This window comes from Musca autumnalis, unplaced genomic scaffold (genome assembly GCF_047663935.1).
Source record: "Musca autumnalis isolate F117 unplaced genomic scaffold, ASM4766393v1 scaffold_1, whole genome shotgun sequence".
Classification (NCBI taxonomy): domain Eukaryota; kingdom Metazoa; phylum Arthropoda; class Insecta; order Diptera; family Muscidae; genus Musca; species Musca autumnalis.
In genome coordinates, this window is record NW_027411644.1 from 253,981,149 (window position 1) to 254,004,975 (window position 23,827).

Consider the following 23,827-nt stretch of genomic DNA (forward strand, 5'->3'; position numbering starts at 1 on the left):
CTTCAAGGAAAATGCGATGACAAACCCGAAAGTGCATTTGCTTACTTTGATAGACAATAGGATTATGAAATAGAAAGTAATATTGAAATTACATCCAAAGAAAAAACATAAAAGTTAAAAAACATATAATTCGCGAATTCGTTAAAATCAGTTAAGGCGCATGCGCTTTTCAGATACAGCGAGTGCATCTCTATCAATATGTAGCGATTTTTCCACTTTTCATTCAGCGGCCAAAGTGTGCCGTTAGCTGCATCTTACTGTTCAAAAAACCTTTATGTGGATAAAAATTGCGCGATGTACATAAGATTATAAGGCGCATCCGATTTCAGTGACCGCCTATAAAAAATACGTCATTATAAAAAATTTTAAACAAATTCGTTAAGAACCGCGGATGTGCTACCAAATTCTATTTTATACGAAATACGAATATTACTCCAGAATCTCGGTAATTTACGCCACACGGTTTTGGAAAATAATATAATCGCGTATAAAGTATTCCATTTATGTAAAAATAACCAAAGAAAATCGCGGTTCATTGCGCGGAATCATCAAAATATTATTTTGCAGAATTTCCTACTTTCAAGGTATCTATAACAGCCGTTTTAGTGGATGGATTTGAACTCGGAAGGGTTCATTAGATCCGGCGCATAAAAAAACTAAAATCACGCGGGGTTCAAGGGTACCTGAGTCACAGTTGTAAATTTTGAAGCCAAAAAATAGGTTTTTAAAGAAAATTTACGCACCAAAATTTCGACTTTGGACTCCTATTACTAGGAAGCTGTATGAAGCACACTCATGAGATATACATTAAACGACGTGGAATCACGAGTTCTACAATCCAATAAATAGTTTGGGAAATTATCTGGTTGCGCCCTCCAATTATAAGAAAAATTCAAAAAACCCAGATTTCAAAACTTCAAAATGTCAGCATCGATTTTAGGGGGATGCAGTGTATATATCGAAAAGTCATACATTAGAACCATGTTGCCCAAGGGGTATTCTTCAATTCTTTCTTTGGGCTCAGGTCTGAATTTTCCGTGGTTTGACCAGAAATCAAGAAAGAACACAAAAAAACTTGTAAACTTCAACACACTTTTACACATTTTTTAATATTACCACCAACACAGCTTCCACATAAATTATTTGTTATGGTTCATTTTATGCGACCCCGGCTAAAACACTTCAGTTAATATAAATATATTCATATTATATAAAATATATTGACAGTTCGCGACTTATTAAATGGCGAACCTCAACTTCAACGATTGTAAAACATTTTTGAATATTACCATATACACTTTGATACGAAAAATGTCTGTCTGGCTGGCTGGATCGCACGATAACTCTCGAACAGATCAATTTTGGGTATCGCAATATTTGTCCAAACTTAGTTTAAGTTCGAAGCTGGGCCATATCGGTCCACTCGTTCTAGTAACTCCCCCACAAAAGTTCAAAATTGTTCTGTAAATTGATCTGAACGATAACTCTCGAAGGGAGCAATCGATTTGGTCAAAACACATTTGCACATCGTATTATTCCCTCCAGATATAGATCAGGTTCGAATATGAACTATATCGGTCCACTCCTTCGGGTACCTCCCACACACAATTCGGATACAGTGAAGTTTAACGGCTCCTCTCGCATCGTTTTGATTCTTTTCCAGTAGATTGTTGGAGCGGCCTCCTTTACAATGGTACATTTTGTTCCGAAGTAAGTCAATACTTCCTAAGATAATGACCCTAAAGCTCCAAAATCCTGCCGGCTATTGCGCAAGATAACTCTAAAACTTTTTCAAAAATTTCTTTCAAACTTATTTTAACGTACATAATTTAATATTTCGAGTCCTTTATGAGGAAGTTTGGTTACCAAAAATGTTTGGAATATGTCAATGATTTGGTATAGCCCCACATTACGGTACATACTGATTTTAAGCAAACTCGTGATATAAAATCAATATATTTTATATACGGCATAAACATTGTGTTTGGTTTTGTTGATTTTTTTTCTTGGTTAGTGGCTGAGAGTATTTCTCCGTCAGCACAACTGATTGATACTTTCTTACTTGTTTTATCTTAATTTACCTGAATTTTGCTAATTTTGTTTTACTAATATTAAGTTAAGATACTAATGTGAAAATCATTTTCATTAATCTACTCTTAGCAATCGCAGTTTCAATGAATGAAACTGAAGTGGCTACTTTTGACTGTGACTCACTGTATGTTCGTTTATGTCTGTTCAATAAATTGTATAAGATATTGACAAATAAATGTTGGACTATCGATGGCACATATGTACGTAGGCTTGCAGGCTTGGTGTCCTTTTGGTGTTCCATACGAAAAACTTTTGGTGTTCATAAGAACACCTTTTGCTCCTCTGTAAAAAATTTCTATTAGAAGACATTTTGGACTTCAATAAGAATAACTTTTGATCTTCCACAGTTCTCTTGAAGCAACTTTAAATGAAAGATGCTTACATCTGGGAAGTTTTTGCGGATTCTGAAATAACAATGTTCCTAGATGAGAAAAATCAAAAAACAAAAAAATCGCCGGAGCGCTTTTTAAATAAATCGCGATTCCAGTTGACACTTTTAGGGGTTTTTTAGGTTTTCACGTTTTTGCTTGGAAACCACAAGTCCTATCAAAATGGAACTGAAGAAAATATTGTAGCTATGAATATTGTCAACAATATTCACCTTTATGATAATTTCGCAGGTTTTACCGTTATTGAGATATAGAAGTTCAAATTGGGACAATGCATTGACTGTATCGCCTCCTTATAAAACAATGTCATGACTGCAATTTCCCAACTTAAACTTATATATTTCGAAAATGGTACAACCTAGGAAAAAATTTAGGAAGCCAATCTTGTAGAGAATTTGCAAAGCTAAAAGATTCTCACTAGTACCATTTCGATAAGACTTACCGTTTTCAAGCAAGTCGTGAAAACCTAACAAAAAAGCTGAAAATGTGAACTGAACATCTATATATCTCAAAAATGGTAAAACATAAGAACACATCATAACGGTCAATCCTCTAGAGAATTTTCACAGCTACAACATTTTCTTTAGCCCCATTTCGAAAGGACTTGCGGAATCCAAGCTAAATCGCAAAAACCTAAAATAAACCTAAAAATGTGAATCGCTGTCAAGATTTATTTAAAAATCCCTTCAGCGATTTTTTCTTGTTTTTGGATTTTTGTCACCTATGAAAATTGCTGTTTCAAAATCCGCATAAACTTCCCAGGTGTAAGCGGTTTTCACTTAAATATAGTTAAGGCGTACCATGTATGATATTGTTTTATAAGGTAACGATACAGTCAATGCATTGTCCCAATTTGAACTTCTATATCTCAATAACGACAAAACCTACGAAATTGCGGTAAAGGTCGATCTTGTAGAAAATTTTCATAGATACAATATTTTCTTTAGTCCCATTTCGATAGTACTTGCGGTTTCCAAGCAAAATCGTGAAATCCTAAAAAACCCCTAAAGGTGTCAGCTTGAATCGCGATGTATTTTAAAAGCGCTCCGGCGATTTTTTAATTTTTTTTTTGTTTTTTTTTTTTTTATTTTTCTCATCTATGAACATTGTAGTTTCAGAATCCGCAAAAACTTCCCAGATATAAGCATCTTTCATTTAAAGTTGCTTCAAGAGCACCGTGCTTCCATAAGAGAAGATTTCTTTTTTGTCTTCTATAAAAAGACTTTTTGGTCATCTAAAAGAAGACAGTTTGATCATCTACCTGAAGATTTTCAGTCATTTATAAGAAGAGCTTTTGGTATTTTATGAGAAGACTTTTTGGTCATCTAAAAAAAGATTTTTGGTCATCTATTAGAAGACCTTTTAGTCTTCTCTAAGAAGACCTTTTGATCATGTATAAAAACACTTTTTGGTATTTTTGGTCTATGAGAAAACTTTATTGCCATCTAAAGAAGACCTTTTGGTCTTCTATAAGAAGACCTTATGGTCATCTATAAGAAGACTTCTTGGTCCACTATGATGGTCGGCAATAAGAAGACCATTTGGTCTTCTATAAGACGATTTTTGGTCATCTCTTGGTCTGCTATATGAATACTTTTGGACTTCTATGAGAAAACTGTTTGGTCTTCTCTAAGAAGAATTTTGGGTCTTCTATAAGAAGACGTTTTGGTCAGTGTGTAAATATTGGGGAGAAGTACCGAAGTTGTGGACCGGTATTGAACCATGAAACTAAATATGACGAAGACCAAATGTTGGACCAAATCGGTTAAACAGTTCGAGAGTTATCGTGCTCTCGACCGCCACATATGGTGACATAGTGATTTTTTACACCTTTCGAGCTGTTTTCCTAAGAAATATGGACATGCCCATAAAAAACTTTTACTGTCGTAATTGAGGCAGCGAATGCAAGTTGCTTCAACAAAAACTAAAGTGATTCGAGAGCAGGTCTTAAAGTGAACTTATCCGAAATTTTGTGTGAGAGGTACCAGAAGGAATAGACAAATATATTCCATATTCGATCCTGATCTATATCTGGTATATATATTAGGATGTGCAAAGTATGGATTACATCGGTCACTCCCTTCAAGAGTTATCGTGCGCACAATTTTTCCGAACATTTTCGAACTTTTGTGGGGAACTACCTGAAGGAGTGGACCGCTTATCTTCGAATTTAAACTATGTTTGGACAAAATATTACGAAGGCCAAATTTTGGACCGAATCGGCAGATCCGTTCTAGAGTAATCTTGCGCTCCAAACACCTTACTCGGCGTCATAGGGGTTTTTTGCAACTTTCATGCTATTTTCTCAGGAAGTATGGACTTGCCCCTAATGAAATTTGTACCTTCGTATGGGGGGTGAATACAAGTTGCTAAAACAAAAATCAAAGCGATTCGAGAGATGACCCTAAACTGAACTTTTCCGAAATGTTGTGTGGAGGTACCCGAAGGAGTGGACCGATTGAGTCCGTATTGAAACCTTATCTAAGTCTGGTACACATTTCAGGATGTGCAAAGTATGGATCAAATCGGTTACTCCCTTCAAGAGTTATCATGCGCACAAATTTTTCGAACATTTTCGAACTTTTGTGTGGCAAGTACCGGAAGGAGTGGACCGATATAGCCCATCTTCGAACTTAAACTAAGTTTGAGCAAAATATTACGAAAGCCAAAATTTGAACCGAATCGGTTCATCCGTTCGAGAGTTATCGTGCGCTCCAGCCAGCCAGACAGACGGACGGACATTGCTCAATCGACTCCAAATTGTCTTAAACACATTTCGTCCAAACATACTTGGGGTCTAAAACTATTATTTCGATGAGACACATTTTGCCCGTATGAAAGTGTATATACTAGAGTTGCGTCGTTCATGAACGAACCGGCTCAAAGGAACGATTCCGTGAAAAGAACGAACGGATCCGTATCCAGCCCATTCTTTTATATCGTTCATTTAGATCAGTGTTCACCAGCAACAACAAATTCAACCGCTGCGTTTGTGTTGGGCACACACACGAGATTATCTATCCCTCTTTAGATAAACATCGTGTGCGTTAATTCATTGCTAAAACAAAGAATATGATGAGTGGTGAGAGCAACGTTCAAACTCACCACAATTGAGATTGTGTGTGTTCACACAGACACGGCTCGCGAGCCCAGTGGTGATTAACACTGATTTAGATCCCCGATGGACGAGTCATTGCTGTTTACAAAATTAGCAGCATTGGTTTTGCTGTCAAACTCTAAACAAACGCTGCGTTAGCACAAGCAGCACAACTTTCCACACAAGACAAACAATGATTCAGAGAGCTACTCTCGCTCAGTAACTCACCTCATTCAGTAGAACATCTCCGTCATATCTTTCTTTTGCATCATTCGTTCATCTGGTTCTTTCATATCAAACCACCACCACTACGTTCAGAAACAAAACCACCCCCATTAGCACACAATGTGTCATTCGTGAACGAACATTTTCAAAAGAACGATTCGGTGAAAAGAACGACAGAGTCATATGCAGCATAGATCGAACGACTGCAAAAGAAAATAATACAGTCAAATGTATTGTTGAACGAAAAAGAGCCAACGAACGAAGTAAACGACCCGGATCTTTTTGGTGAACGGAATGAAAAAGATCGATCAGCTCAATGAACGAGATTGCCCAACACTAGTATATACCCTCGTTAGCATAAATGCTGAGGGTATAAAAATTAAAAATGGCTGAAATCAGTAGGTAACTCTATATGGGGGCTATACCAAAACCTGGACCTATATCCACGATTGTTGGTGGGGAAGTTTCAGTGCTATTGGAAACCCCAAATGCCAAATTACAGCCAATTCGAGCTACAAATGAAGAAAAAGTTATAGGAAAAAGTGCACCTATGTCCACAATTTTTGGTAGGGAAGTTTCTGCACCATTGGGAACTCCAAATGCCAAGTTTCCGTCAATTCGGACTAAAAATGAAGATAAAATCCTCAAAATACCTGAAATCGGGGGTACCGCTATATGGGGGCTATAGAAAAAAATGGAACTATATTGGTTTTGGTTTCAAATGTGCAAAGTTTTAGTTCGATTGGTCAACTGCAACTGCATGGAAAATGAGTTACTAGATTTGAACTAAATAGACGCCAAAACAAGTTAAATAAAACACTGTAAAAAGAAGAACTTTTGGTTATCTAATAAAATACCTTTTGGCCATCTATAAAAAGACCTTGTGATCTTCCATTAGAAGGTGGTTTGGTTTTCCATAAGAAGACGTTGTATTCTTCTATAAGAAAATCTTTTGGTCTTCCATAAGATGATCTTTATCCCCTTAGCATTTATGCTAACGAGGGTATATACACTTCCATACGGGCAAAATATGCCTCATCGAAATAATGGTTGTAGACCCCAAGTATGTTTGGACGAAATCCGTTTCATACAATTTAGGAGTCGATTTAGCAATGTTCGTCCGTATGTCTGTCTGGCTGGAGCGCACAATAACTCTTGAACGGCTTAACCGCTTTGGTTCAAAATTTGGTTTTCTTAATAGTTTATCCAGACATAGTTTAAGTTCGAAGATGGGTCTTATCGGTCCACTCCTTCGGGTACCTCGTACACAAATTTTCGGAAAAGTGAAGTTTAAGACCTACTCTCAAATCGTTTTAATTTTTATTTTAGCAACATGTATTCGCTGCTCCCATTACGACTATACAAGCTTTTTCAGGGGCAAGTCCATACTTCCTTGCACCATGTTTAATGGATGCAGCGCACGATAACTCTCCAACGTATAAACCAATTCGATCCAAAATTTGGCAGGCGTAATATTTTGCGTAAACTTAAATCAAGTTCAAATCAAGTTCAGTCAAGGTCCCTATTACGATGGTAAACGTTTTTTGATTGGCATGTGCGGACTTCTTGAAAAATGACCCGAAATCTGTAAAAGACCCCTACGGCCAACATGTGTAGTGGCTGGTGCGCACAACAACTGTCGAACCGAATATACTGTTGATCTACATTTTGCATATCTTGTTATACCATGACTATACTCAAGAAATCGGAAAAAATTTTCCGAACATTACCAAAATATATTTTAAAACTTGTTTAGGGTACATGAAAAATTTATATAATAATTGAATGCTTTCAATTACTAAATTAATAACTTTAAACAGTCCCATTCATATCAATTCATCCCACAAAACATTCCATTTCAAATATCTCTTTCTGATTCTTTAATATGTGTGGAAATGTTTTTCAATATTGATTTGAGAAAAGCAAAATCCTTAACATGTTGTCACATCCTTTCATCACTAACTTGACACATATACAATATGAGGAGACTATTTGTTGTGTCAGCTTATAAATACCAGGATTACATTGCTGTACACACATACATATGTATATACATATGTATGTATATATTCAACATCAAACATCAGAAAAAAAAACCAACACACGAGCCTCCCAATACGTGTCATACATAACACGCAAAAATGACTCTAGTAATAAATACTTGAGTTTGTCATTACTGCTTTCTTTCATTCATTTTTATTGATTTACTAAATCCAAAGGAAATTCCACACACACAAAAAACGACACATTTCTCTATACCCACGTGGATTTGTAACGACCAATAATCCTCAGAGGCTTTACAAGTTATATCACATTGTCAATGGTGCACAAACAAACACACAAAAATACATAAATATGTACATATAAATAAATCCAACGTTTTTCAATCGAAAGTTGAAGGTGCCGCGAGTTATGTCATGTATGGCAATGGTAGGGAAAGGGATTTTTCCAGTTTCATTTTTTTAGTTACCGACAAAAATCGGTAAAATTAAAACGCAAAATTATCCATGAAAAACTAAAATAAAAGTTGACAGCACTCTTGCCATCGGTAGAAGTCTACTACTACTATTTTTTCATCGCTAAATTACCGAAAAATATCTTGAATTACCAACATTACAAACCTTTTAATTCTACCGATATTCGTCGGTAACTCAAAAAATGAGTTAGAGAATCGCACCACTGAGCTGGATTACACGTTCCCTTTCCAGTTATATGTCAATGGATGAGAATTTAGCCGTCACTGGAAAAGCATGTGAATGCGAAATTCTATGTGGTATTCGAAATATAGGAAGGTCAAAATTCCGATTCAATTGGTCATCCCATTGACGATTGATATTTATATTTCATGGCGGTGACGTAAGGGAAGAAAGATGCCAAGCAACTACCCTGACCGACAACAAACGTGGCATAGTCCAGCTCTTATCTTGGTCCATCTTTCATCTTAATATAAAATGTAACAAGTAAAAAAGTATCAGTCGGCTTTGCCAACTTTTCCGAAGTTTTGTGTGGGAGGTACCCGAAGGAGTGTAACTTTTGGACAGGTATGCCAAGAAGTATGGACTTGTCAACGGAAAACATAACATCGCTGTAAACTGGACCACAACGAACAGCATCGGTATACATTTCCAAAGAATCTTCGAACAGACCCTAAAATGCACATAGGCACAAATGTTGAACTTTTGTGGGGAAGGTACCCTAAGGAGAGGACCGATATGGGCCACTTTAGAAGTTAAACTAAATTTGGAAAAAATAATAGGAGATCCAATGTTTGGACCAAATTTGTTTCCCCTCTTTCAAGAGATATAGTGCATACCATTTTAGTGAAATTTTTTAAATATTGGGAGGAGGTACCATAAGGCTCATCTTCGATCTGAAACTAAGTTGGGACAAAATATGACGAAGGCCAAATTTTGGGCCAAATCGGATTATCAGTTCGATAGTTATCGGGCTCTCCGACCGCCACATATGGTGACATAGGGTTTTTTACACCTTTCGAGCTGTTGTCCCAAGAAATATGTACTTGCTCCAGAAAAAACTTTTACCGTCGTAATGGAAGTAGCGACTGCAAATCGCTTCAACAAAAATCAAAGTGATTCGAGAGCAGGTCTTAAAGTGAAATTATACGAAATTTTGTGTGAGAGGTACCAGAAGGAGTAGACAAATATAGTCCATATTCGAACCTGATCTATATCTGGTAGATATATTAGGATGTGTAAAGTATGGACCAAATCGGTCACTCCCTTCAAGAGTTATCGTGCGCACAATTTTTCCGAACATTTTGGTACTTTTGTTGGGGAGGTACCTGAAGGAGTGGGCCGATATGGCTTTCCTTCGAACTTAAACTAAGTTTGGACAAAATATTACGAAGGCCAAATTTAGGACCGAATCGGCAGATCCCTTCGAGAGTTATCTTGTATTCCAACCACTACACATGGTGTAATAGGTTTCTTTTGCAACATTCAGGCTATTTTCTCAGGATGTATGGACTTGCCCCTGATGAAACTTGTACCGTCGTATGGGGGGCACTGAATACAAGATGTTACAATAAAGCGATTCGAGAGCAGGTCCTAAACTGAAGATTTCCGAAAAAGTGGACCGATTGAGTTCATATTGGAACCTCATCTATGTCTGGTAGAAATTTCACATTGTGCAAAGTATGGACCAAATCGGTTATTCCCTTCAAGAATTATCGTGTGCACAAATTTTCCGAACATTTTCAAACTTTTGTGGGGGAGGTACCCAGCTTGGACAAAATATTACGAAAGCCAAATTTTGGACCGAATCGGTTGATCCGTTCGAAAGTTATCGTGCGCTCCAGCCAGACAGACAGGCGGACGGACATGGCTAAATCAACTCCAAATTGCCTGAAGCGGATTTCGTCCAAACATACTTGTGGTCTAAAACCATTATATAAAAATATAAATTATAAAATTTGAAATATAAAATATTTTTGAGAGGAAGGTACCTGAAGAAGTGGAAGGTACCTGGATATGCAATGTCGGTAACTCACTTCGAGTGTTATTGTACCCTCAGCATTTATGCTAACAAGGGTATATACACTTTCATACGTGCAAAATGTGCCTCATCGAAATAATGGTTTTAGACGCCAAGTATGTTTGGACGAAATGTGTTTCAGACAATTTGGAGACCATTTAGCAATGTCCGTCCGTCTGTCTGGCTGGCTGGAGCGCACGATAACTGTTGAACGGATGAACCGATTTGGTCCAAAATTTGGCTTTCGTAATATTTGGACCAAACTTAGTTTAAGTTCGAAGATGGGTTATATCGGTCCACTCCTTCCGGTACCTCCTCCACAAAAGTTCGGAAATGTTCGGAAAATTTGTGCGCACTATAACTCTTGAAGGGAGTAACCGATTGGGTCCATACTTTGCATATCGTAAAATTTCTACCAGACTTAGATGAGGTTCAAGTATGGACTCGATCGGTCCACTCCTTCGGGTACCTCCTACACAAAATTTCGGAAAAGTTCAGTTTAGGGCCTGTTCTCGAATCTCTTTAAATTTTTGTTGTAGCAACTTGTATTCTCTGCCCGGCTTACGACGGTATATGTCTCATTAGGGGCAAGTCCATACTTCCTGAGAAAATAGCCTGAAAGATGCAAAAACCCCTATAACGCCGTGTGTAGCGGTTGGAGCGCAAGACAACTCTCAAACGGATTGGTCCAAAATTTGGCCTTCGTAATATTTTGTCCAAACATAGTTTAAATTCGATCATAAGCAATATCGGTCCACTCCTTCATGTACCTCCCCCACAAAAGTTCAAAAATGTTCGGAAAAATTGTTCGCACGATAACTCTTGAAGGGAGTGACCGATTTAGTCCATACTTTACACATCCTAATATGTCTACCAGATATAGATCAGCTTTCAATATGGACTATGTTTGTCCACTCCTTCGGATACCTATCACACAAAATTACGGATAAGGCCTTTCTGATATTTTGTCATACTTTCAGTTCGAAGATAGGCATTACGGGCCCACAAGTTCCGGTAGTTCCCCCGAATATTTAAATGACTGGCGATATATCCCAAAATAAGATCCACTTTCATAATGGACTATGTCGGTCCATTCCTTTAAATACCTCCTCTGCAACACTTTTGAACTTTAATCCTAATCCATATTTTCGTCGGCAAGTTTAAATGTCCAAAAAATGCAACAAAATAATGGAAATACCATAAATACATTTGATCTGACCGTAGATGAAAGTTTCAATTCACATAGGCTGAGGGTACGTATATCTCTGTCGGCAAAGCCGACTGATAATTTTTTACTTGTTATACACACTTTTTTAGGGAAAAATGGTGAACTTTTGTGAGGAGGTAAATGAAGAAGTGGTCAGATATGGTCCATCTTTGAACTTTATCTAACTTTGGAATATGCCCAGTACCATATTCTAACCCGATAGACAGGTCTAAATCGTCTCCAAATTGTCTGAAACGGATTTCGTCCAAACATATTTGGGTTTTAAACCATTATTTCGATTGAGCACATTTTTGACCGCATCAAAGTGTATATACCCTCGTTAGGAATAACGCTGAGGGTATACAAAGAGGCAGAAGTTCAGTGCTGTTGTAACTTTTTACTTAGTTCGGCTTATGTAACACATATTCTGTACCGGGTGACCAATATAACTAAGCTTTGCAATCCGTTAGAAGTTTATAACTTTAACATACATATTTACCACTTCCTCATTGTTGAAAACTTAAATAATCTTCATGAGGACTATATCATTTTTTTCATTGTATTTTAAACAAACTAGCTTTCAAAGAAGGACACTTAAGCCCACGCATTTGTTTAAATATATAAATAATATATGTAGGTTATTTAGAAAATGTATAACACTGTGTTTGTGTATGTATGTGTGTGTATTTTGTTAACTTTCACACATTTTTATTCCATGCATCAAGTGTGTAAGGACGTGCCATATTTCACGTTCTTCTTCTTCTTGTTTTAAACCTTTCACAACAAGTTTGTTGAACGAACGAACAGGTTAATGATGTGGAAAATGAATGGCACGATTTTTTTTTTTTTTTTTTGTTATATTCACGACGACTAGTAAATCTTTGAATGACCTCAATTTAAGTGTGTTGGTATTCCTCCATTTTTGCTGTGCAAATTTCTCTTGTTGTTTCCGCGGTTGGTTATGAACATCTTCTCGCCCTCTGCTGGTGATTGCCTCATGTAGAGCGTTACTTTGGTCGAAAAGAAAAACTATGTTAAAAATTCATTAACACAATGTGGATCCTAATGATGTATTATGCTTGATTTATTATGGGTTGGATGTTTCGTTTGCTTCGTTCTTCAGCATTTAACGCTGCCATGCCTAGGTTTACTGTGAAAATATGTTATGTAATTTAAATCATTAAGCTTCAGCCACTCAAGGGATACTAACAATGTTTAAACAAATGGGTGATGACATTTGGGTGCAAAACTAAGGTAAAATCAATAAGTATCCACGTGCTGGGCGAGAGTATTAAAGCCTGATATGTATTTCAGATAACATAAAATAAAGATAATATTTTAGCTAAAGATTTCCCATTATTATTTCATATCTTCGTGGGCCGATAATGAATAAAACCGTTATCTTTACCTTTTTTGGCAATTTTACGAAAACCGTTTACTATAGTATGGGCAGAATTGTATATTTTTTATTTTTATTGCATCCCCAGAACGTTACCTAATTGCCAGTACTTATTTTATAACCGTCTGTTCATTTTATGTTTTTTCCTTGGTAACTTTCCTCTTTCTTGTTGGCCAAATAGTGATTTGAATAATTTTCCAAAGTAATTTATTCACTGTTGTTTAAAGTTTTCGTTACCTTAAATTTACTTAGAAACTTTCCCAAAATGTTGTTTTCCACGTGGAATTTATTTTACAAATAAGCTTTGGAATGCTCTTGGAAGATTACAATTTCGCACATAATGGTAAATTATAATTGGTACATAAATTAGGAACACAAGTTACGTCTTGACTTGTGTCAGTGATGTGATATTAATAAAATTTATTATCAGCAATTCGTTGTTATGTGTTGAGAGAAGAAATACATGAAATGTAGAACAATATTTAAAATACCTGTGCTGGACAGTATAAAAGATGTTGTGTAAAATTATCTCTACACAAATTTTTATAATTTATCTAAAATTATGGAAATAGTTTTGTTTTAGGGGTCGATTACACTGTGATCACAAATTTTTGGACAGAGATAATTCCTTTTGGAGATGAAAGCTCTCGGTGAGTATATTAAGAATCCTAAAGGACAGATCCGCCGTGAGTCGAACTTACGCGTTATGGCGTGATGCATTTTTTGCTAGAGACCCTGAAAGACACCAGGAATTGGTGTTATATCTTTGTTCACTCTTCTTTTAGCTTATTATTGAGGCGACATGTCTGCAGTTAAATCGAATGAGTATTATTTTCGTAGAGTCGAAGCTTCTAACTCGCTTCCTTCAATGTCCTTAAAAGCCGCTATAAAAGTACCACAATATGACGTTTTTCAGCTTCGAAATGTTCAGATCCGCCGTGAGTCGAACTTACGCGTTATGGCGTGATGCATTTTTTGCTAGAGACCCTGAAAGACACCAGGAATTGGTGTTATATCTTTGTTCACTCTTCTTTTAGCTTATTATTGAGGCGACATGTCTGCAGTTAAATCGAATGAGTATTATTTTCGTAGAGTCGAAGCTTCTAACTCGCTTCCTTCAATGTCCTTAAAAGCCGCTATAAAAGTACCACAATATGACGTTTTTCAGCTTCGAAATGTTCTGCAAAAATGTCGCTCAGAAAATTTTAAGTACGGCTCTCATTGACAACTAATCGATTTTGTCCCGTTTTCGTTGTCGTTTTGTGCATTTCCCCTGTTTTTGTTCAGAAAAAGACTATGGGCCTGTTTATGTATGTCGATAAGAAAACGAATGCGGAAGAAAAACTACCAAATTTGAGTGTGTATTTCAAATTTGTTTTTTGTTTTGAAGCAAAAGCAAATGAAATAATATTTCAAAAACTAAAGTTTGGGTGTCTTTCATGCGCACACATTTTCGTTTCGAAATACATAAACTGGGGGTATATTTCGTTTTTTATCACCAATATTTTTGAAAATTTAACATAGCTGAAGCCAAGGTTTACCCTTTTAGAACACGCGACTTGTGATTATATATTATACAAATTAAATATTTTTGGATAAAATGAAATGTTTTTGGACGTGACAAAAAATATTGGCCTTAAAAGATAATATGCGTGGAAGATGTGGCTATATTTATGTCAAAAAATGGGTAAAAATGGGTTGAAGCCACCATGTCTTTTTTTGTTTTCTCTCGATTTGTGAGTAAACCACACTTCTCTCGATTTTCCTGTCAAAGTAAAAGTAGAAGCAAACTAAATAAGGATCATCTCACTTATGTATTACTTTTCAAAATTTGAACTGCTTCTACCATTAAATGATGCTGACATTTTGAAGCCAGATTTACAGTGTTTTTTGAAATTTTCTTCTAAATTCATTCCGCAAACAGGTTTTTCAAAAAATCATATATAGGATTGTAGTACTTGCGATTCTGAGTTATTTGATACGTATATTTTGAATGTAGTTTGCACAGCTTCATAGAAATCTGCATCCAAATGCGGAAATTTTATGTGAACATTTTTCTAAAAATCATATTTTTCGGGTCTAACATTTGCAATTATCTCTAGAATACCTCGTACTCCATTGCACATTTTAGTTTTTTACGTTCCGGATCCAATAAATCATTACTAGTGAAAATCCATCTACTAAAACGCGAGTTACGAGAAATTCCAAAGTAGAAAAATCACCTAAAATTGTTTTTGAAAATATCGCGTATTTTATCGCGATTTCTGCGGATCGTTTCCACTGCAATGAAAAAACTAGTGCAGCATCTTCGTTTTAGCGGAAACAGAGATTTGAAAACTTCACTGATAAGGAATCTACATTAATTTTATCCCAAAATATAATGTGTGATGCTACATCCACGGTTCTTAATTGATCGCCTTGAAATAGATATATATCGATGTAGATTTTTATGGTGAACACTGAAATCGGATGCGGACAAAAATTGTATGCACTTTGCGCAAATTAGCGATATTTTATAGGTTTTTTAATGCTAAGATGCAGCCGATGCTACATCTTAGAGTCCAAATTATATTTCGAAAAATATATACAACTTAATAGATATGCCCTTGCTGTACATGAAAATCACATGCGGACAAATTGATTTTGATAATTACGCGATTTACACGTATTTTAAAATGCATATAAATTAAAATGTGTTATTTGACCTCTATTTCCATTTCAGAAGCTTTGAGATATATCCTCATCAACCCAATTACCTTCCCTAATGGGAAAGCTTTAATATGAATGTCAATAAAGCAAAATCCGTCTATTTTATTGGGAGATTTAAGCAAAATGAAGGAAGTATTTCTACAGATTTTTACAATATTTTCTATTACATAATGCATGTGAAAAAATATTTTTTCAAACAAAAAAATATTTTTTTGACCAAAATATGTGCTTATTTTGGCTGTAACATCGAAATTATAACACCAATCTGTATGATTGTAGTCTCATTTGATTCGCCGTGAAGTTTTGATCCACAACAAATTTTTATGTAATTTTATAACCACTAAATGGGCCTTAATTTTGATAAAAGTTGACTTATATTCAATAATTTATCAATTTTATGTACATTCCGCGAATTCTGTGTAACATTTTGCAGGTATTATGCAATATACTCGCTGAAGTCACTTCGAGGGAACTTTTTTATAACAATTGTGCTCATTAAAATAATTAGCGTTTTTATAATATTTTCTTTCTTAAAAAGCGAAATAAACGCGCCATAACTTTTGTCCGCAACAACCAAAAATTGGCTCGCGACCAGATTCTTACTGGGATTTTTTTTCTTAACCTACATATCAAAAATCGTTGATGTAGCGCGAAAAAAATTTATCCTTTTTTTCTGAAATGGAATATGAAATAATTGACAATATTCCTGATATACACTTTCATACGGGCAAAATGTGCCTCATCGAAATAATGGTTTTAGACCCAAGTATGTTTGAACGAAATGTGTTTCAGACAATTTGGAGTCGATTGAGCAATGTCCGTCCTTCTGTCTGCCTGGCTGGCTGGAGCGCACGATAACTCTCGAACGGATCAACCGATTCGGTCCAAAATTTGGCTTTCGTAATATTTTGTCCAAACTTAATTTAAGTTCGAAGGTGGGTTATATCGGTCCACTCCTTCCGGTACCTCCCCCACAAAAGTTCGAAAATGTTCGGAAAATTTGTGCGCACAATAACTCTTGAAGGGAGTGACCGATTTGGTTCATACTTTGCACATCGTGAAATTTCTACCAGTCTTAGATGAGGTTCCAATACGGACTCCATCGGTCCACACCTTCGGGTACCTCCCACACAAAATTTCGGAAATGTTCAGTTTAGGTCCTGCTTTCGAATCGCTTTGATTTTTGTTGTAGCAACTTGTATTCACTGCCCCCATATGACGGTACAAGTTTTATCTGGGGCGAGTCCATACTTCCTGAGAAAATAGCCTGAAAGTTGAAAGAAAAAACACCTATGACACCATCTGTAGTGGTTGGAACGCAATATTACCCTTGAACGGATCTACCGATTCGGTCCAAAATTTAGCCTTCGTTATATTTTGTCGAAACTAAGTTTAAGTTCGAAGATGGGTTATATCGGTCCACTCGTTCAGGTACCTCCCCCACAAAAATTCAAAAATGTTCGGAAAAATGTGGCCACGATAACATTTGAAGGAAGTGACCGATTTGGTTCATACTTTATACATCCTAATATATTTACCAGATATAGATCAGCTTTGAATATGGACTATATTTGTCCACTCCTTCGAGTACCTCACACACAAAATTTTGGATAAAATCACTTTAAGACCTGCTCTTGAATCACTTTGATTTTTGTTGAAGCAAATTGCATTCGCTGCCTCAATTACGACAGTAAAAGTTTTTTCTGGGGCAAGTTCATACTTCTTGAGAAAGCAGTCCGAAAGGTGTAAAAAACCCCTATGCCACCATATGTAGTGGCTTGAACCGAATACTGCGTTCGTCCACACTTTGGATATCGTAATATTTCTTCGAATATTAAATGAAATTCGAAGGTGGTGCTTATAGGTCCACTTCTTCCGGTACCTTCCCCAAAAAAGTTCGAAAATATTCGCAATATCTCACAAATGGAGCAACCGATTTGGTCCAAACTTTGGATATGGAAATATTTTGTCCAAACTTAGTTCATGTTCAAATTTAGGTCAATCCTTGGGGTACCAACCACACAAATGTTCAACATTTTTGTTTGGTAAGGGTCAGTTCGAGAATCCTTTGGATATTTTTACCAGGGGGTTTCCTAGTGACTCTGTTTACAGCGATATTATGTTTTTCGTTCGCTAGTATGGTACAAAAATTCTATCTGTCGATATACCCCGCAAATTTTTGAGCTTGAATCCAATCCATATTTTTGTCGGTTCATACCCCCCAAAATACATAAGCTTTTTTACTTGTTATAAATATGCTTACAGACATATGTACATACAGTGCAGGAACGTACGCAGGATTTCATTTCGGTGCAGGCCCACCTTGACCAAAAATCAAGAAAGTTAAAAAATTAGTGTTACGTTACGTAAAGCTATTTTAAAGGTTTTTACTTGATTTTATAAGCAATATTGACACAAGTTATATAAATTCAATAGAGAGAGAGTTCATAATATTTTAGATACAATTTTGAAATTTGGAACAGAATATAATATAATAAGAGAATTGACGCAATAACTAAAAAATCTTTCAAATAAATATTACCCATATAGGTTTATTTGTCATTTTGGGTTCTAATTCAAGCAGAGAATTGCTAATAAAGGTCCACGGAGAACCTCCATGCAGAAAGTGGTCAAAATAGATCCACGTTTCGATACAGGGATTGCATTCGCAAATATGTCGAATAGAAATATACAGTGTTTAATGTGGTGGATGATATAAACAGTTCGGCACGAAAACTTACTAACTGCAGTCCCATTAAAAAAATTTTGTATTTTCGCCTTATTAAGTTTTCAATTGAGAATATATAGTATCTCAAAAACCTTTTAATGTTATTTGTATACCATCAATATATTAATTGAAATAAATAATATTATGTTATAGTTATTATTATATTATAATACCAGCAAAATGCCCGCTACTTCGTAAGCGGAAAAGGAATAATATACAAATAAACAATATTTAATATGGAGAACACTGAACATTTTGATGTACTACTAATTGAATTGATATTTCATTTTTTTCAAGTACTGCTCGTATACGTTTTGTTCGATTTTCCAAAAAAGTCCTCTACACTTCAACAGCGGCCTACATTTTAAATTCCAGTCCATGTTTTATTAGAACGGTATGGGTATTTTGAAAATTTTATCCACATTTTCCAACTGAATTTTGGAATTTGTGATATCAAAATGTAGAAAACCATTATTCAGAAGATGTTACACTATATAACAGTTAATCTTTGAGACATTTTATTTTAGGCCTGTTTTCTAAGGATGTAAAAACCTTCTTGTAAACATTAGCCGCATAGATCTACATTTTCAAATGAACTTACTATAACGTTTAGAGTAGACAACAAAGATAAAAACAATTTTTTATTAATTTTCTCGTTTAGAGTTAAGCTTGATGATCGGAAATTATTTGCAAGTGAAAAAGGAAAGCCAAGGACTCGAACCCACATAGTCACCAAATTACGTTACCTGGTTTCACTGGTGCTAAAGCAGATCTTCGGACGTATCGACTATGTAGTGGCTTCTCTGTCCTAGAACTTTTCGTTTTTTCAAATGCAAATGTGTTTTACACATTTACGCGGATATTTGGCCGCTGAAATGTATTTTCTTCACGACAAACGCTTTTTTGCGCTGCCTTTGAAGTTATGAGTTTTGGCTTTGAACGCTAACACGCCGTGGCAACATTTTTTGATATGTTTTCAAGGACGTGGGTTCAAATCCCAACCACCAGTGAAACCAGGTACACTTATACACGTACACTTATTGTACGTATATCCACAACCACATCCATATCTCAACCCTACACACCAACAGCGGCTATAATACCAAATTCCACCTCTATTCATAATACCATTAATACTTTTCGTATGAAAGTACGAAAGTTTGCGAAAAAACTATCTCCAACAGTAATTGCGAATTTCAGGATTCCACCTCTATCCGTCCACCGAAATCTAAATTGTACCCAATTTAGTACCATTTAGTACTTTCCGTACCCATAAGTTGGAATTTCCAAGACTACCTCAATCCGACACTCCAACAGTAATGTTAATTCCAAATTTTAGGATTCTAGCTCTACTCGTTTACCCATAAGCAAGAATTTCCACAAATACTTCAATCCTACACTCCAAAGGTAATCTTAATTTCAAATTTCAGGATTCCAGCTCTATTCGTTCACTCAAATCCAAATTGTATCAAATTTAGTACCATGTCGTACAATTAAGTAGGAATTTTCAAAACTTCCTCAATGCTACACTCCAACAGTAACCCTAATTCCAAATTTCAGGTTTCCTGCTCTATCCAATCACTCAAATCCCAAATGTACCAAATTTAGTACCTTAGTACTTTTCGTACACATAAGTACGAATTTCAAAAACCACCCCCATATCTCAATCCTACACTTCAACAGTAACTCTAATTCCAAATTTCAGGTTTCGAACTTTATCTAATCAACCAAATCCCACTGTACTAAATTTAGTACCATTTAGTACTTTTTGTACACATGAATACACATTTCCAAAACAACCTCCTTATATCAACCCTACTTCTAAACCTTGATTTTTCATTCCAAATTCTAAGCTAGCTTCTAGCTTCAGCCGTTTCGTCCGGGCGTAATGAGTCATAAAGTCAGTCAGTGAGTCAATCACTTTACTCTTTTATTAATATAGAAAATTGTTCTACAAACATCCCAGGCAGGACAGGCAGTTTGTGGTGATTGTTTTATTTCTATGGTATCAAATCCCAGCAAAAAGCGGCGCATCCATGGAGTAGGAGGAACACTATGTGGACGGCAAGCTGTTAATTTACTTACTTACTTACTTAGCTGGCCCATTACAGAACATTTGTTCCATAGACCGAACTAAGAAAAGATCTCCAATCCTCTCTGTTTTTCGCTTCGCTTTTTGGAATACCGCGCCTTTTCATTTCTTCATCCACTTGTATGCTCCATCGAAGCTTAGGCCTGTCGATTCTGCGTGCACCGCCATGTGGCATGTATTTATACGCCTTTTTAGCGGGTTCATAATCGCTCATTCTTATGATATAGCCTAGCCAACGAAATCATTGCATCTCGATACGTTTAACTATATTCATGTCTTTGTATAGCTGATATAGCTAGTGGTTCTACGACGTCGATATTCGCCGTCAACGCAATTCGGCCCGTAGATCTTTCGAAGAATTTTCCTCTCAAACACACCAAGCACTGCCTTATCTGCTTGCGCAAGTACCCATGCTTCGGAGCCATACATTAGCACGGGTAGTATCAGTGTTTTGTATAGTGTTATTTTTGTTTGACGAGATGTGGTTTTGTTTTTAAATTGCTGGCCAATACAATTCTTCTTCTTATTTCACTACTGATGTTGTTTGTTGTGTTTATGGCAGTGCCGAGGTAGACGAAGTCTTTAACTACCTCAAAATTATAGGTACCAACTTTCACAGTTGGTCCGAGCTCTATGGACGCTTTGCGCGTCGACCCACTTTCGCAGATTCTGCTTCGACCTTCCTAAAGGTATCAGTTATATAAGCAAGTAACATGTGGCTATTGGTGTAAATTGTGCCATTTCTTTTGACATTTGCATCTCGTATTACCTTTTCCAGCAAAATGTTGAATAGGTCTCACGAAAGGCCGTCTCCTTGTCTGAAACCTCTTTTGGTACTGAACTGTTCGGAGAGGTTCTTTCCAATTTTAACTGTGGACCTAGTATCAGTTAAAGTCATCTTACAAAGCCGAATGAGCTTTGCGGGGATACCAAATTCAGACATTGCATGGAATACCTTTGATCGGAGGGGACTGTCGAATGCTGCTTTATAATCGACACAAAGGTGATATGTGTCGATCTGCATCTCTTGGGTCTTCTCCAGGATTTGCCGCAGGGTAAATATCTGGTCAATGGTGGACTTGCCAGGTCTAAAGCCGCATTGGTATGGTCCAATTATCTCGTTGACCATAGGCTTTAGTCGTTCGCACAATATCCCTGACACGATCTTGTAGGCAATAGGGAGTAGACTTATGCCCCTATAGTTAGTGCATACAGTCTTATCTCCCTTCTTGTGGATGGGGCACAGGATACTCAGGTTCCAATCGTCGGGTACTCGTTCTTCCTGCCAGATGGTGCTAACTAGCTGATGCGTACACCTTATCAGCGTGTCGCCTCCGGTTTTGAACAGCTCGGCTGGTAAGCCATCGGCTCCTGCAGCCTTATTATTCTTCAGCCTATTTATTGCTGTCTTTACCTCATCTTGGCTGGGCGGTATACATTCAATACCATCTTGGATGGTATTGGATACCAACAGTTTTGAAAAATGTTCTTTCCATATCCTGAGTACACTATCTGTATCAGTTACCAAATTACCTTGCTGGTCTCTACAGGAGGATGTGCCTGTACCAAAGCCATCAGTTTGATGCTTGACTCTTTGGTAGAACTTTCGGACTTCATTCTGGCTCCTGTACATCTCGATTTTTTCACACTCCCGCTTTTCCATCTCTCTCTTTTTCCTGCGGAAAAGACGTTTCTCCTCTCTCCTTTTCTCCCTGTATCTCTCTCGTGCGCTACGCGTTGCTACGGATTGTAAAGTAGCCCTATATGCCGCATTTTTCTCTTCGGTGGCAGCACGACGCTCCTGATCATACCATGGATTCCTTGGTGGAGGCCTCTGGTATCCAAGTATGGATTTTGCTGCTGTTTGCATGGAGTGGGCAATGCTTTGCCATTGCGCTGATATGTTATCGGGATGAGGAGTGCTTTGATTAAGCAATTGGGCTAGTTGAGTGGAATATGCTGTTGCTATCTGTTGTGATTGCAGCTTACCGATGTCTAACTTTCGTGTTGTGTCTGTTCGTACTTTGTTTGCTACGTTTAAGCGGGTGCGTACCTTTGCTGCAACAAGGTAGTGGTCCGAATCAATGTTTGCGCCTCGGAACGATCGTACATCCAGCACGCTCGATGAATGTCTTCCATCTATCACAACATGATCAATTTGATTTCTTGTTTTCTGATGTGGAGACAGCCAGGTGCCCTTATGAATATCGAGATGATTAAATCTGGTACTGCTAACTACCATGTTTTTTGCAGCTGCAAATTCTATCAGCCCCATACCATTGTCAGATGTTTCACAGTGGAGACTGAATTTCCCGACTTTTCAAGTACGTCTGCCAATGCGAAGACTGCACCTTCTCTATAAAGAGTGCGAACATTTCAGGTGCAGATTCGCAGATCATGGACGGGATTCGTCAACTTTAGAGGGGTTTGTTTTTCTTTTCTTTCGTTTTTTCATAGTAGGCTGTTTTTTGTAGGGGAGGGTTACTAACCCGACGCCCAAACCCAAGTTTTTAACGTTCTTATGAGTGAACGCGCGGCACATGTTAGCTCACTACCTTTTACGGATGTTAAAGGCAGTTCCCCAGGTGACACCACGGGGAGGTCAGTGTCCACTTGAGATGAAAGAGGGACCAAGATAAATCCTGGGCTTTGCCATGTTAAAACCGGTCAGGACCGTTCCTTGGTATCTTCCATCCCCTACGTCACCCGTTAATTTATGATATGGAAAGAGAATTATTTTTGTCATCAAATAATTTTTGTAAACAGCCTTCGATTGTTAAATTAAATCTTATCCGCCAAACTTCTTGTTTGTCAAATCAGCGGACTTCTTGCAAAGTTTTGCATATTGTTGTTCGATAACATTTTGCAAACTTTTAGCTTCGAGAGAGTAAAATTAGTGGAGAGAAGTTACTGAGAACTTGCTGATTACTTGCAAGTAATTTTTACTTGCGAAGTTATCGTAACGACCTCAAATTATAAAACTCGCATTATTAGAAGTGGAAAAAATCGAATTTTTGCGAAAAAAAAACTGCCCAAAGTACCTGTAGAGCATCGGTTAAATGTACATATAAATATTGGAGAATATTGTTAGTGGAATATTTGCTAGTATTTGTATAAATTTTTTTTTATTGTTTATACAGTTCCACTTATTCTCTCTTGCGCCTTATTGACTGTCATTATTACTTTTTTGTACATATTCTTTTGTTTTCTAATGCAGTGAATGATTTCTTATTTTTCTAATTTCTTTTAGGATGCTGTGTCTATCATAGGCGGTGCGATTGGGGCAATGCGTATTCCCGAAAAATGGCTTCCCGGTTTGGTTGATTTCTATTTGAATTCACACAATATAATGCATGTTTTAGTTGTTATTGCCGTATACTCCATGCATATGGTAAG

General features: G+C 36.8%; 1 protein-coding gene across 5 annotated transcripts in view; it reads left to right on the forward strand.

Annotated features, from left to right (window-relative positions):
- LOC141389381 (uncharacterized) overlaps window positions 1–23,827 on the forward strand; it is a 540,923-nt gene that overhangs the window by 509,837 nt on the left and 7,259 nt on the right. For all 5 annotated transcript variants that reach the window (XM_073960812.1, XM_073960816.1, XM_073960814.1 and 2 more), the window contains one exon: window positions 23,682–23,822. In XM_073960812.1, the coding sequence (XP_073816913.1) occupies window positions 23,682–23,822 (141 nt within the window). The remainder of the gene's footprint in view (window positions 1–23,681; window positions 23,823–23,827) is intronic.